Source organism: Bubalus kerabau, chromosome 15 (genome assembly GCF_029407905.1).
Source record: "Bubalus kerabau isolate K-KA32 ecotype Philippines breed swamp buffalo chromosome 15, PCC_UOA_SB_1v2, whole genome shotgun sequence".
In the NCBI taxonomy this organism is placed as follows: Eukaryota; Metazoa; Chordata; class Mammalia; order Artiodactyla; family Bovidae; genus Bubalus; species Bubalus kerabau.
Genome location: NC_073638.1, coordinates 29,676,464 through 29,692,403, shown reverse-complemented (window position 1 = coordinate 29,692,403; position 15,940 = coordinate 29,676,464). Strand labels below are relative to the sequence as shown.

General features: G+C 47.5%; 1 protein-coding gene across 4 annotated transcripts; it reads right to left on the bottom strand.

Annotated features, from left to right (window-relative positions):
• Nucleotides 1-4,152: 4,152 nt before the first annotated feature.
• Nucleotides 4,153-14,494, bottom strand: HINFP (histone H4 transcription factor). Of its 4 annotated transcripts, none has more exons than XM_055548351.1 (10): nucleotides 14,056-14,207; nucleotides 9,506-9,687; nucleotides 7,919-8,148; nucleotides 7,548-7,659; nucleotides 7,197-7,349; nucleotides 6,600-6,677; nucleotides 6,393-6,513; nucleotides 6,169-6,307; nucleotides 5,952-6,076; nucleotides 4,153-5,126 (listed from the first exon to the last, which is right to left on the bottom strand). In XM_055548351.1, the coding sequence occupies exons 1-10, from the start codon at nucleotides 14,172-14,174 to the stop codon at nucleotides 4,709-4,711; spliced, it is 1,677 nt and encodes a 558-aa protein (XP_055404326.1). In that variant the 5' UTR covers nucleotides 14,175-14,207; the 3' UTR covers nucleotides 4,153-4,708. The 4 variants fall into 4 exon arrangements, with proteins under 4 accessions (XP_055404326.1, XP_055404327.1, XP_055404328.1 ...); XM_055548352.1 differs by lacking the exon at nucleotides 14,056-14,207 and adding an exon at nucleotides 12,985-13,209; XM_055548353.1 differs by lacking the exon at nucleotides 14,056-14,207 and adding an exon at nucleotides 12,543-12,888.
• Between the last annotated feature and the right edge of the window lie 1,446 nt (nucleotides 14,495-15,940).

Sequence of the window (15,940 nt, the reverse complement as noted above, 5' to 3'; positions counted from 1 at the left end):
GAAGCACAGAATCCTAACCACAGGACCACCAGAGAATTTCTTCTCATGGCTTATTTCGTATATAATAGTTTGTATTTCTTTTCTTAAAATATTTTTATTTGTTTTTGGCTGTGTCCAGTCTTAATTGGGGCAGGTGGGATCTTCCTTGCAGCACACGTGATCTTTCATTGTAGCTGGCAGCTCTGTAGTTGCCACACGTGGAACTTAGTTTCTCTGTAGCATATGAGATCCTAGTTCTCAGACCAGAGATCAAATCCACGTCCCCTCCATTGGAAGGCAGATTCTTAACCACTGGACCTCCAGGGAAGTCTCTTCTTAATCCCCTACCCCTATCCTGCCCCTTCGCACTTTCCTCTCCCAACTAGTAACCACTCGTTTATTCTCTGTATCTGTGAATCTGCTTCTTTTCATTAGCTTGTTACTTTTTTTAGATTCTACAAATAAGTGATATCGTACAGTATTTATCTTTCTCTGATTTACTTCACTTGGTACAATATCCTTCAAGTCTATCCATATTGTTGCAAATGGCAAAATTGTTCATTCTTTTTTACGACTGAGTAGTATTCCCATATATATATGTATATATTTGCATACATACTACATCATCTTTATTCATTCATCTATTGATGGACATTTAGGTTGCTTCCATATATTGGCAATGGTAAATAGTGCTGCTATGACCATTGGGGTGAGTGTATTTTTTTGAATTCATGTTTTTGGTTTTTTTCAGATATACACTCAGGTAGAATTGCTGGATCAGAGAAGGCAATGGCACCCCATTCCAGTACTCTTGCCTGGAAAATCCCATGGACGGAGGGGCCTGGTGCTGCAAGTTGGACACGACTGAGTGGCTTCGCTTTCACTTTCACTATCACCATTGGAGAAGGAAACGGCAACCCATTCCAGTATTCTTGCCTGGAGAATCCCAGGGATGGGGGAGCCTGGTGGGCTGCCATCTGGGGCCACACAGAGTCGGACACGACTGAAGTGACTTAGCAGCAGCAGCAGAAATGCTGGATGGTATGGCGGGTCTAGTTGTAGTTTTTTGAGAAAACTCCATACTGCTTTCCACAGTGCCTGCACTGATTTACATTCCCACCAACACTGAACTGTTTCTCCACATCCTCACCAACATGTTATCTGTGTTCTTTTTTGATAATAGCCTTTCTGATAGGTGTGAGATGATATCTCATTGTGGTTTTGATTTGCATTTCTCTGATGATTAGCAATGTTGAGCATCTTTTCATATGCCTGTTGGCTATTGTTTTGCTGAAAGTTGTTAAGTTTCGTTTCAGGTTCAAAGGATTCCTTAACAAAAGTAACCACTCATTATACACAAATAAATAATTGTAATATTTAATAGAGACGTATCTAACTTGCTTTCAATATACAACCATTAAAAGAAAAGAGAATAGAAACAGTAGAGGAGAGTAACAGCACATACATCACTGAACTGGACTGACATCCAAACAGCACTGCAATATCGTGTGTGACAGCAATCTGGAGTCCCAACTGAGAAAAGGTCCCAGGCAGTGCATCCACCCACAGGCAAGACTTCAGATTGCAATTCTGGGGACTCCCTGTTATAATCCCAAGCTTCAAACTGACATCATGTTTACAAGAAAAATGCAGCTCTAGTTTTTAATCTTTCTACAAAGCTATTTTTATCTTGTGAATTATGAAATTTTTCAGGTCCTGGGGAGTTGGCCCGATTCTCAGGGCTCAAGAGAATTTCAAGATTCAATCTCTATCTTATCTACAGTGTCATGCACCTTACTGGTACCAATCAGTGCATTCATAAGCAGGAATGTCACAGGCAAGGGAAGGTCAAGGCAGGGTTAAGGCAGGTCATAAGCAAGGTCAGAGGCCTGCTCTGCTTTCTTGTCTTTGAAACCTGAACAAGACTTCCTCCACCTTAATTTCCCTAACAGTTATCTGCATGTCCTCTTTGGAAAAATATCTATTCACTTCTGCCCAATTTCTAATTTTTTCTTTTTGATGTTGAGTTGCATGAGTTGCTTTATATATTTTGGATACTCTTTTGAGTATCACTTGCAAATATTTTCTCTCCCTCTGTAGGTTGTCTTTTCATTTTGTTTAGTTCTGCTATGCAGAAGCTTTTTAAAATTGGGTCCCACTTGTTTACTTATGTTTCCTATACTTTAGGAGACAGATCCAAAAATACGTTGCCACAATTTACGTCAAAGTGTTCTGCCTGTTTTCCTGTAGGAATTTTGATTTCTGGTCTTACATTTAGGTCTTTAACCCATTTTGAGTTTATTTTTGTATACGGTGAACACATTGGTGTTTCCTGAAGGGGCTCTTGCAAAGGCAAATGAACACCTACATTAACTCGACCTTAAAGCCCTCAGGATTTCCGCCTGAATTCCTGCAGCAACCCCTTAACTTTGGCCGGCCTGCTCTCTCATTTCCCATCGTGGCCAGAATCACCATTCTAAATCCTGATGCAGTCCTTCTGGGTGGCTCTGTGTTCTTTCCCAGTCTTCTTCCTCTCTACAACCTACGGCCCTCAGTGCTCGAGACCACAAAGTCCCTCTTTAAATTCCAGACCTAGTCGCTTATGCCTGGAATAACCTGCCACCCCTTTGTAGATGGTAGCACTATTCGTTTCTTTGCCGAAGCCCTTCCTGAGCCCTTGCCCAAGTAATACTGTTAGCTCCTTCCTTGAGTCTCCTCAATGAACCCTGACCAGCCACTCCCTTAGGTCTTTCCTCACCTCTGTACGCAAGTCCCTCCAGGGCAGGTCCTGCCTGCGTTTATCCATCTTTGTATCCTTAGCACCTGTCACAGTGCCTGAACTCACAGAGGAAGAACTCAGTAAATGGCTGATGGAATTAACTGACTTTTCTTCCTGAATTCTTTCAGCAACAGGCACACAAAAAAGTACGTTTTTGTAGTAAGAATTACATTTAATTTTTGAAGGGGGGATAGCTTCCTGCCCATCCAAGACCCCTGAGAGTATTTCCTTGATCTCTTTAGAGTGGCAGAGACTCTAGGAGTGGACACAGAGTGCTAAGATGTGACTTCTGCTGCTGCTGCTAAGTCGCTTCAGTTGTGTCTGACTCTGTGCAACCCCATAGATGGCAGCCCACCAGGCTCCCCCGTCCCTGGGATTCTCCAGGCAAGAACCCTGGAGTGGGTTGCCATTTCCTTCTCCAATGCATGAAAGTGAAAAGTGAAAGTGAAGTCGCTCAGTCGTGTCTGACTCCTAGGGACCCCATGGACTGCAGCCTACCAGGCTCCTCCATCCATGGGATTTTCCAGGCAAGTGTACTGGAGTGGGGTGCCATCGCCTTCTCCGAAGATGTGACTGCTGCTGCTGCTAAGTCACTTCAGTCGTGTCTGACTCTATGTGATCCCGTAGACGGCAGCCCACCAGGCTCCGCCGTCCCTGGGATTCTCCAGGCAAGAACATTGGAGTGGACTGCCATTTCCTTCTCCAATGCATGAAAGTGAAAAGTGAAAGTGAAGTCGCTCAGTCGTGTCTGACTCTTAGCGACCCCATGGACTGCAGCCTACCAGGCTCCTCCGTCCATGGGATTTTCCAGGCAAGAGTACTGGAGTGGGGTGCCATTGCCTTCTCCGGAAGATGTGACTAGACAGGCCTAAAAAAATGGTTCATATTTTGAAATTTTCCAACCCCTTTAAGAATCTACTGAAAAAACATACCCTTTTCTTCAGGAAAACACACCTTCAGACACATACCTTTCTAACTTGGTTCTGGGACTCCAAGTACCTGTTCTTCCCTAGGGCCTTTCACACCCACCCCCAGAGCCGCCTCTGTAGAACCCCTGCCCCAGAAGCACTGGGCCCTAACCAGCACTGAGAACGGTCATGGTCGGGTGCTGCGTCTCCCTGGTGCGCTCCACTCGTCCATTCCAGTGTTCTACTGCCCACTGGCTGGCCTATGCCTGGGACCTCCATCTCGGTAGATGTTCCGAGAGGAAATGGAGAAGTTTCACCAAAGGTGGGGTGAGGGGGAGAGAGGCAGGGAACAAGAGGACAGTTAAAAACAAAACAAACCCCAGTCACTGAAAAGGGAAACAAGCCTAATTATTCTGCTCCACTTCTGGGCAGCAGCATCTCCTCATTGCCTAGTTAATCCACCAAACATAAGGAAGAAGAAATGAGTCAGGGCCCACACTTTTCTTTTATTACCAAAAACAATTGTTATGCGCAAACTCAGTGCCTCTAATCCCATCCCTGAGGATAACCATGAAAGTCCTTGGGGCTATAAGAGGAACCATTCAGAGGGAAATGCCTTGGCTGGTTTTGAGGAAAGGGCCCTTGGAGGGATCAGTTCCTTGGCACCCCTGGGCCCAAGGACCCCTACAGACAGGAATGGATGTGAGCTGACTATGGATTTCCATCCCTGTTCTAGCATGTCTAGGGGATTAGGGTTTTAAGCCTGACACTAGCCCTCTCTACAGGAACACACACACACACAACCAGGGTGCCCCCCTTCAAAGAATCAAAACTTTTCAGGACCACCAAAGAATGTGGACTGGCAGAAAAAGGACGTCCCTCAGCCCGCTGAGTGACGCAAGCTGGCTCCAGAGTGGACCACGCTACTCTCAGCATCACTCCTAAAGGCATCCGTTGACAAGGGCTGCCCACTAGGGGCGCTGCCACCAGCCTGGCTCAGACTCCAGGGCCTGGAGGTAGCAAGGGTGGGGGCCTGCAGCCTTCACACCATCTGGACTTCTGGCTCTTCAGCTGCTCCCTGAAGCTCTCCCATGACGCCCCCCGAGGGGGGCTCAGAGGCGGGTGGGGGCTCTCCCGGGGCTTCGAACAGCACGTAATAGACGACCTCCCGCTCGCCCTGGGCGTTGGTCTGGTTCACCACGTGGATGATAGGGCTTGACGTGTCCTGAGAGGCCGGGAGGGCTATGCCCTCACCGCCCCCACCTTCCTCTTCAGCCTCCTGCTGGGGTCCTGGCTCCCTGGGCACTGTTTCCAGAATGATGTCCTGCAGGCTGCTCTCATTCAGGGATGCTCCCAGGCCTGAGCCCTCTTGTGGCTGCCGCAGCAGTTGCTGGGTCAGCTCTACGCTCTCATAGCGAACCAGCTGCAGCCTCATGTAGCCATCCTCATGCTCCTTGTACCTGGTGAAGGAGGAGCACGGAGGGTATAGCAAGCAGGGGTGGGGGGCATGGCGGGGACGGGGGGCAGACACAGGCTATAGACTGGCGAGGTAAGGGACAACAGGAGGGAAGAAGCCCTGGGATTCTAAGTGATGGGTATTAAAGACAAAAAAAAAAGTCTTTATTGTATAAGATTTAGAAGAAAAGGCAAGAAAGCTCTTTACTCAGAAAGCAAAGGGAGGGACTTCCTTGGTGGTCCAGTGGTTAAGAACCTACCTTCCAATGCAGGGGATGGGGGTTCAATCCCTGGTGGGGGAACCAAGAACCCATATGCCACAGGGCAACTAAGCCTATGCGCCTCAACTAGAGAGCCCACACGTCGCAACTAGAGAGAAGCCTGCACTTCTCTCTAGAAGGCTTCACAGTAGGGCTGCAATGAAGATCACGTGTGCTGCAACCAAGACCTGATGCAGCCAATAAATATTTTTTAAAAAAAATAGGAAAGGGAGGGGAGAGAAGAGAGAGGAACTGTCTATGTTGGACAGTAGGACTGTCAAAGGATTTATGAGAAGGCCATGAAGCTACTCATTAGGACCCTTGGGTTCACGCTCTGGGCTCTGGTTCTGGCTGCAGGGCTTTTGCGATCATTTATTGGGTTTGGTATTGTTCCCTGGATTCAAAAATTAGAAAAATACTCTTTGCCCCACCAATATTTTGGAGGTTCCTTGAGCCTAAATGGAGATAGTGGACATCAGAGCACCATCAAATTCAAGGATTTTAAATTGCTGAAAAGTATGAAGAAAAAAATACAGAAATCCGGGTACAGGGGGAGGCTGAGAGACATACCGAAAGCGGGGGTGCCCTGAGGGCCACTTGAACTGGTGCTTCTTGCGAAGGTGCACGGTGAGGTTGTTGCCCCTTGTGAAGCACTTGTCACACACGTGGCATCTGTACCTCGGCTCTGAGTCCCCCTGGTGGGGAGGGGAGAGTGAGGCCAGCTTCCCCCCGCCCCAGGCACCCCCCACACTTCTGCCGGCCCCTCCCTACCATCAGCCCCACTCACTTCATGCACTTTTCGGTAATGCGACTTGATAGAGTAGAGCGACCGGGCACTAAAGGTGCAGTTCTCGAAATCACAGCTGTAGGCTGGCTCCTTGCTATGGGTATCTAGGTGCTTCCGGAGGTCGATCAGATTCTTGCAGCTGCCAAGAAAGACCAGGAAGGATCAGAAAGCGTGGGGAATCCTGGAACCCAGGTTTCGTGATTTCCCGCCCCGTCTCCTCTTACCTGTAGTCGCAACAGTCACATTTAAAGGGACGGGCCTCGCTGTGGCGGAAGCGCATGTGGTTTCGGAGGGAGGAGGGCAGCGGGCAGGTCATGTCACACAGAGGGCACTTGTAGTGGTTCACTGAGGGGCAGAGAGGAGGCTGTGGCCGCAAAGCTCGCGGAAGCCTGGAGGGCAGGCCCGGAGGACGGCGGTGGCCGGCTACTCACCATGGTTGCGCATGTGGTCCCGCAGCAGCCGCTCTGTGGCAAATCTCTTGGAACAGTGAGAGCACTGGAAGTGCTGCTCTGCAGGGGGTCAGGCAGAAGACAGGTGGAGCACAGCCAGTGGCAGAGAGGAGGAGAGCATGCTGGGAGAGGGGAACCCCCCCAGGCAGAGGGAAACCACCCAAGAAGAGGGGAGCTTGGGGAACTATGGATGGACCCAGTATCATGGAAGGAGCGTGGGACCTGGAGTGGAGAACCTGAATTAGAATTCTGGCTTGCCCGCTTACTAGCAGTGTGATCTCAGGTAAGTGATTTAATCTGAGCCTCAGTTTTCTCATCTGCAAAAACGGGGGATAAGAAGCCTACCTCACAGGGCCACTGCGAGGCTTCACTGAGACAAGAGCCGTGGCACAGCGTAAGCATGGAGTGACAACCTCTAATGAGTCCCCATCAGCAGAGACTGTGCCAGGTGACTGAGCCCTCAAGACAGATATAGCTAAGCTGCAGATACCTTCAGGGGCCCCCTCTCCTGAGAACGTGCCCCCAGCCACCACCCCAAGTAGGACAGCCTGCACCTATGCCCCTTCTTCAATCACTTACGATCCAACGAGGACTGGCGACGGATATGATCTAAGAACTTGGTGTTGTTGGCGAACATGCCCCCACAGGTGGGACAGGCCACCACCTTCTCCTGGGTATGGCTGCGGAGGTGCTCTCGAAGCTTAAAGCGGTCCTTGAAGGTGCAGGTACAGCCTGGGAAGGAAGGCCCAGTCAGGTCCAGCCACAAACCCCCAGAGTAGGGTCTGTACCCCCAAGTCTCTCCAGCTACCCCCAAGTCTCTCCAGCCAGCAGCCAACCCTGCCCTGCAGGACTGGTCCTACCCCTAGCTGCTCTGGTCCCTTAGCAACCCCAAAGTTTCTTTAGAAGCCAAAAATTAAGGAGTGGCCCTACCTTTCCAGCCACAGAGCACCACGTTGTTGTCCTTGCCAACTACTTGGTATTCACAACACAGGCTGTGCGCTTCCACGTGCCGGTAGAACCACTCGGGGTTGTCGAAGGAGTTCTGTGCCAGGAGCAACTTGGGGTAAGGACTGAGGATGGGTGGAGGGACTCCTACTCCCAGGTGTCCAGAGGGGGGCTTCTTGGTTCTCTCCCAAATTAATTGGTGGGGATAGGAAAGTTTGAGCAAGGGGCTACCCAGAAATGAAGGAAAGCTACTAGCAGGAACTTCAGGAATACAGCGTATCCCAGAAAGGATTAAGGAGTCTTGAGATAAGATCCCCAACCCCTCTCCATCCCTACTCCTGGCTCTGTCTGCTGACCTCACAGTGCTCCCACAGACACAGGAAGTGGTCGGGGATGTCAGGGATGAGGTTGCGGCTCTGGAAGTCCAGGATGCAGGGGCTGAGGTCAGCCTGGCTCTGCAGGGCCTGCAGTCCCCACTGTTTCAGCTTGGTGTGGTAGCAGTGGAAGTAGACATGGCGGATGAGATCAGCAGAATTGTCCGGAGAACAGAAGCCACACTCCCGCCACAAGCAGGAGAATTCTTCCTCTGCAAAAAGGGGTTTAGAAGGAAGCGACTGATGACTTTCCAAAGCTCTCCTCCCACTTAGCAGCAAGGGACCAGGCTGGGATGACCTGGTATACCAGGAGTTCATCTAGCAAATGCTAGCATTTAACAACTACTAATTGTGTGCCAGGCACCGGGAATACAACAACGAGTACAAAAAGAGTCCCAGTCCTTACCCTTGCACAGCTTTCAGTCAGGAAGAAAAACACATCAAAATAATCACATGCATAAATATAAAGCTACAACCAGGTGGAGAGGAAGCATGGTCTAGGCAGGGAGACAGTGTGTGCACAGCCCAGTGCCAGTGACTCAGACACAGCAGGTGTGGCTGGCATTTGCTACTGTGGCTTGGAGTTTCTGCTGTTCCCTGAGGAACCCGGGATGCCTCCCACTCCTTCCTGTCAAACCATAGGTCTTTCTTTCCCCCATATTCTGCCCAAGATCAGTCTTCTCTAGGAAGGCCTATCAGCTATTCCAGTCTACTTCCTATCTCTCTAAGCACCAAATTTTCAGTGCTCTATATAGGTTTACTTGTTTTGAAAAGTAGCTACTTTTAAAAATATAATAATCACCTAATTTCCCTTCTGTATAAATATTACTTGCTTCTGAAGCTGTTAGTTATAGGTTACAGTCACTAGATTCAAATGGAATTTGAGGTGGGGGAAGGAGTGCTGTCTCTATACCTTCTGTAGAAAAGTTTTTTTCAAACTGTGTTATGACCTATTAGTGGGTAGTGAAATCAATTTAGAGGATTGCAAATCACAATTTCTTTTTAATTAAAGAGAACAAAATAGAACAATTCAGAGAGAATTTAATCAAGGCAAGGATTGTTTTTAGTATTTCTTAACTTCTCTATACAGGGTTGTGACATAAAATGCATTGCTAAATTTTACTGCATTTCACAGTAAAAAATAAATAAATAAATAAAAACACTGCCAGAGAGTGAAAAAAGCAGACTGCCAACAGCTTGTACAATATGATCCTTTTAAAAAAGTAAAATCCTATCTAATTTATATATATACATGCAGAGAGAGGTCAAAAAGAATGTTCACTGAAGTACTGTCAGTTAATTGACTTTTTTGTTGTTGTTGTTATTTTTTTGTTGTTGTTGTTGTTGTTAATTGACTTTTAATGGCAAGAGGAAAGGTTCATTCCACATATTCTTGCTGAATGAGTTTTCCAGAATGAGTCTACAATGTTTTTATAAACAAATAAAAAAAGCACAATTAGGAAAATAAACCACCACTCTCACTGGCTGCCTTCTCCCTCTGTGGCAAGGAGAGTCAGATTTTCCACCATCCCTTGAGCTCTTTCCCATTCCTGTGTCCTGCTTCCTTACCAAGCAGGTCCTCCTCCTCTTCTTCCTCCCCGGAGCCCTGCAGGTGCTGCTGCAGGTGCTGAGTGACATGCTCGCAGAATTCCTCCATGGCCGAGCACACAAAGGAACAGGACCCCCACTCACACTGCAGCCCCAGGTTCTCCTTTCGGGGAACTTTCCCAGGCGGCGGCATGGCCTTCACCCTAGAGGAGGAAGAAATCGGCACCTGTACGGATTCCACCCAAGTGCTGCTGGGGGTTAACACGGGACAGCCAGCCAGCCTGGAGCCAAGAGATGTTTTTCAGTGACCCGTGAGAAACGCTGTGCTTTTTCAGTAAGGACAGAGTAGCAGTTCTTCAAACCCCTGGAAGCTGTTTGGTGTTCTTGGGAATGGAGAATACAAACTGACATTATTGAGCATGTACCAGGCTCTGAGCTAAGAACTTTAACAGACACTTTTTCAAGGTGCTTCAGAGCAACCGATCAAGAAGGAATTACTCCTACAAAAGGCAGAACAATGCCCAGGTTCAAAAAGATGACTTTGAAAACCCAGAGCTCAGATTCAGACTCCTTTGTCCACCACCTACTTAGCTGTGTGACCTTGGCCAAGTAAGCTTAACCCTTCTATTCCTGAACACCCTTATTTTCAGAATGGGGATAACAAACCCTTCTGCTTTTAATCTGCTATATGCCAAGGACCTACTAAGCACATTGTGTCATCTAATTACCAACACCATCCTATGAGGGAAGTACTGTTTTTAATTTCATTTGTAGATATGGGCATAAGGCCTGGAGAGGTTAACTGGTTTGCTCAAGATCACACACCAGGGGTAGGGTCAGGTCAGGCTGACTCCAAAGTCCACATTTTTCTTATGCACACAGATGAGCCTAGAAGCTCCTTATTTCTCACTGGATCACATCGTAAGTACTCCATCAGACTTATAAAGTGCCACACATACTCCTTTTGCCTAACCTATCTGGTGCTTTACTTCACCACTGCCCTAATATCCTCTGAACAAAAATGTCAATTCTATTTCACTTAAGAGGCAGTGCCTGTCCAGTTTATACTGGGTATACACAGTGTTAGGCACACTTAGGCAGGTAATAAACATTTGTTGAAGAAAGCTAAATAAAAAACAAGAAGTTCTCAACCTTTAATATGCACACAAATGCAGAGGTTTCCAGCTCCTGCCCTAGAGATTCAGATTTGGGAAGGCTGGGGTTAGGCCTAGAAATCTGCCCTTTAACTCAGCAGCCCAGTTGTGATGGGGCCTCCAGAAGCAGAGTCTGAGGAACAATAAAAGGATAGTTTTCCTCATTAAAACAAAACACAGAATGACAGGTGACACTGCACACAAAAATCTCTGGGGGAAGAAAAGACACTAAGAGGCCCTGACTCTGTCCCCTGAGCATCACCTCCTTAAGGATTCTCACCAACTCTCACTGTGGTACCCAGGAAGGGAGTGCGGTATTGCTCTCTTTCAGAGAGAGGTGGGAACTCTGAAAAAGAACTTTGGTACACAACGAAAGGGGAAAACCCCAGAAAATACAAAATGCATAAAATCTTTCATACTTACAAGTATAAGAACCTACTATATCTAACTGGTTACCAAAGGAACCCCTCCCCTTTTTTTTGTCCACACCTCATGGCATGTGGGATCTTAGTTCTCTGACCAGGGACCAAAAAGGTAATCCCTGCCTTGGAAGCATGGAGTCTTAACCACTGGACAACCAGGGAAGTACCAAAAACCCCTTTTTAAGGAAGCCTTAAGGAAATGGCAACCTATTCCAGTATTCTTGCCTGGAAAATTCCACAGACAGAGGAGCCTGGTAGGCTACAGTCCATGGGGTCTCAGAGAATTGGACATGACTAAGCAACTAAGCACAGCACACAGCCGCACAGAGGGTATAAGAAACCTGGGCTTCTCTGGTGGTTCAGTGGTACAGAATCCACCTACCAATGCAGGAGATGAAGGTTTGATCTCCAGGTTGGGAAGATCCCCTGGAAAAGGAAATGGCAACCCACTTCAGTATTCTTGCCTAGAAAATTCCATGGACAGAAGAGACTGGAAAGCTACAGTCCATGAGGTGGCAAAGAGTCAGACACGACTAAGCCTGCACGCAAGCATATGCCAAGCACTGTTCTAAGTTTCTTATATTTATAAAAACTCATTAGTACAACAATCCTATTGAAGTAGACAGCCTGATTATCCCACTTTACAGATGAGGAAATGGCCCAGATAGGTTAAGTAATTTACCCAGGATCACAAAGCTAAGAAGTGATGGAAACAGAATTCAAAGCCAGGGAGCATGACTCCATTCTCCTCCTCCATCTGCCTGTCTTACCTTTTTATGTTTGATTCCCTCCTCACCAAAGACGTCATATCCATATACACAATACCCAAAGCATGCTTTATTGAGTAGCTATTTTGTAAGTCTCCTCTAATAAGCTGTGAGCTCCTAGAAAGCCTGGTCTGTGCTCTCTTCATTCTAACTGCAGAGCCAGCACACACCTACTATGAGCTCTTTTAATGTTCAAGTAAATCTATAACATTACTTTACTTTTGCAAAAATCACCTAGCTTCTCTGAACCTGTTTCCTTAAATGTAAAACAGGATATTAATATCACAGCAGTGGATGAGGGAATCGACTGATATGATTAGAAAGCTCCAACATTTACTAGCCCTGTGATCTTAGGCAAGTTACTTAAGCCCGGGTTTCCCATGTATTATTAACACGGGAATAATCATGCTTGTTTCACTGAATTGATTTATGGATTAAAACACATAATGGATATTAAAATGCTTAGCCTAACTCAACAAGTGTTGGCTCTTCGTATCCTTGCTTCTAAAAATTAGATGATCTAAGAACGAATGCTACAAAAAGATCAACAAAAGGAAAACCCGAAGGATTCCTAACCCTTCCTTTCATAGGGAATCACAGAAAGAAGCAACGAGCAAATACTTGAGTATAAATTGCAACGCAAGGCACCGAGAATGAACCCTGAATGGTATGCAAGAAAAGAGGGATCAAGGTCTGGAACCTTCTAAGGACTCACAATTTGGCCGAAGAGATAAGATTCTGACGTGTTTAAACAACAACCAAAACAAAGCGCCCGGTGAGGGGAGCTGGACAGGGAGAAACCGCGGCGGCAGGCTAAGCAGGAAAGGTTGCCCTTAGCGGTGGGGACTGGGCCTCTGGAGCACAGGTAGAATTCGGAGAAAAGGAAGGAGACCATTCGGGCGGGGAAACCTCCCCCTCTCAGCCCCGCTGGCTTCCCCCTAAGGCGTGGCGGCGATCGTGCTTCAGCTGCAACGAAACCCCAGACTGGAAAGTAAGTCCGGGTTGGGAGCTGGGGGCGCTGCAGGCGCCAGGCAGAACAGGGTGGCCGAGCAGCAAGAGAGCGCCTCGCCGAAGCGACCGGAAAAGTGCCTGGCTTCGGCAGCCTGCCCAAAGGACAGACCGATGCTGCCCCGCCATCCCCGGCATCCCCTGCTTACCTCCCGTCAGTCAGCTCCCGGGTCTCTTCAGCTCCCCTCCCACCTCGCACCGTCTCCGGGAGGGCACTTGAGTGACGGCCAACGACAGCCAATCGTCGCTCTCAAATCCCTCTAACAGCCAATCGCCGCTGCGACTGACGAAACCCGTGCGCGACCAAAACACGGAAGGGGCGGGAGTGAGCGGCAGCGGGCCGCGCGGGAAGGTAGCGCTACGAACGCCGCCGGTCTGCAGGCTAAGTGCAGGCAGGCTTCCCTAGGGCCCGATTTTCCCCGACTGCGCAGGCTCGGCGCACGGCACCCACTGGGCATGCGCCGAGCTCGGGCTGTGAGCCGAGAGGTGTCTCCCCCCTCTTGTTGGTTACAGCTCCAGCTGGCCGCGTGGGAGTTGAGACAGAGGAAGAGGCGGTGGAAGAGGCGGAGGAAAAGGCGTCGGAGGCTCGGTGCCCAGAACAACGAACCCCGCTCGGCCCAAACTGGGGGTCCTTCACCTTTTTAATCTTCCTGTTTCTTAAATATCAGTATTCCTTATGCCATCTTCTCTTCCTCCCACAACTCTGCCTCCTTTGTTACCAGTCTCAGTGAACGACTCCTGAAACCTGGCAGTCATGTCTGATTCCTCCCTCACACGTCATATCCATTCCATTGCCAAGTCCTATAAATTCTGCCCCCTTAACACAGGATCCCTCAAGTTCCCCACCCCAACACACACACACACCCTTTCTTGAGCTTCGCAGTCCTATCTCTTGACCATTAGCTACGTCCATCCCGGATGTCTACACTGACCCAACTGGCTCCCTGCGGTCACTCCTGCTTCCCTCCAAACCATTCTCGACGGAGCTCTCAAAGTGATCTTTGCAGAGAGCAAATCTGATCAAACCACCACGCTGCTTTAAACGGTCAAAGCCCCAAACCATACTGAGGCTCTCTGGACCCTTCAGCATCTGGGTCCTGCATACTTCTCCCCATCGTATCTTGAGTGCTTCTCGAGCTCACTCTCTGCTCCCCAGCCCTGGATTTCTTTCAGCTTCCCCACCACACCTAGCCGCCTTTCCTCTGCTGCCTTGTACTTACTGTTTCCTCGGCCTGGAACAATCTTGTGAAACTGATGAGAACTGATTCCTACTCATTCTTCTGGTCTCAAAGAAGCAGCTTTTTTTTTTTTTTTTTCCCCTGGAAATCTTCCTGGACATCCCTTTTCTGTGTTTCCCTATTACAGCTCTATCACACTTCCCAGGTGGCGCTACTGGTAAAGAGTCCTTCTGCCAATGCAGGAGAGGCAAGAGAGGAGGGTTGGATCCCTGGATGGGGGAGATCCCCTGGAGGAGAATGTGGCAACACACTCCAGTATTCTTGTCTGGAAAAATTCCCTGGACAGAGGAGCCTGGCAGGCTACAGTTCATGGGGCCACAAAGAGTCAGACATGAACTGAGCACACATTATATTGTATTTGCCTGTTGAACTTGTCTGCATTCTGCACTGACTCACTCAGTTCAGTGAGGGAGGACAGGGAGTGTGTGTGTGTGTGACTTTCTATAACCCCATTGCTTAGCCTAGTAACTGAAACTCAGTAAGCATCCAAGACATATTTGTTTAAAAATTATGTACCTTGCTGCTGCTAAGTCTGCTGCTACTAACTCGGTTCAGTCGTGTCCGACTTTGTATGACCCCAGAGACGGCAGCCCACCAGGCTCCCCCGTCCCTGGGATTCTCCAGGCAAGAACACTGGAGTGGATTGCCATTTCTTCATTAGGACTGATATTATGTTATATTTTCTAGCCTAAATATAAGCCTATATAGTTTACAAAATCAGAAAACCCGTTAAATGCTCAATATAAATAAAATGAACTTAAAGATGCCATTAAAAATAGCAGTCACAAGAAAATCAGAAATTTGTGCATGAAATTTTTTACTAACCATGATTAAATTTTGTCCCTATTTTAAAATAAGGGTTTTAAAATATAATTCGAGTAACAAAAGTGTTTTATCAACTTTATTCATTCAAAAGCACATAGCTTTAGTAATACTTCACAAATTGCCAACCATATTTTAATTCAGGATTAAACCACCATAGATGGCTCTTAGCTTTAATTTAGCAATTCCTGAAGAAAAACTCATTCACGGAGCTGCATAGACTCAATTTTTACAGAGAAAAAATTTCAGGATATCTCTGAAATGCACACGTTTCCAAAATTTGAGACAGTGCTTTGCTGTCTAGCATAGTTTACTTCCATCTCAATCTGCTTCTCTTGAAAACAGGCCACAATTTTGGCTGGATAATTCAAGACACATCCTGAGATTTGTTCTTCAAAAGCTGCCGCAAGACCTTGAAGCATAATTCATACTCATCAAAAACTCTGGATCTCTCCTGAAAGTAGAAAATGGATAAGTTGAATTATGTTTTGTGTTTCCTCTGAGTTCATTTTTTAAATCTCTATTTTTGAAAAGTGATGAGACTCTTCTTCACTACAAAATAGGTGACTGCACTGGGCAGCTCAGCACTGGAAACTAACTTTTCCAGTCATCAACAACTCAATGCACAGATCCAGTTGGAACCTGAATACCTGCCCTCTCATCAAAAAAAAATTTCTCGTGAAATTCTGAGTTCAGTGTGTTGGCTGTCTTGTCATGTTGATAAACAAACTGCTCCTCTGTGAACAAATGAGAGTTTCATTTCTTAGATCAGGGGAAGGAGCTTGATAAATCTCTTTGAGTTTTGATGACTAGAATTTGGCATATGTCTCATACAAATTGGGCTTCCCTGGTAGCTCAGCTGGTAAAGAATCTGCCTGAAATGCAGGAAACCTTGGTTTGATTCCTGGGTCGGGAAGATCCACTGGAGAGGGATAGGCTACCCACTCCAGTGTTCTGGGACTTCCCTGGTGGTTCAGCTGGTAAAGAATCCACCTGCAATAGGGGAAACTTGGGTTTGATCCCTGGTTTGGAAAGATCCACTGAA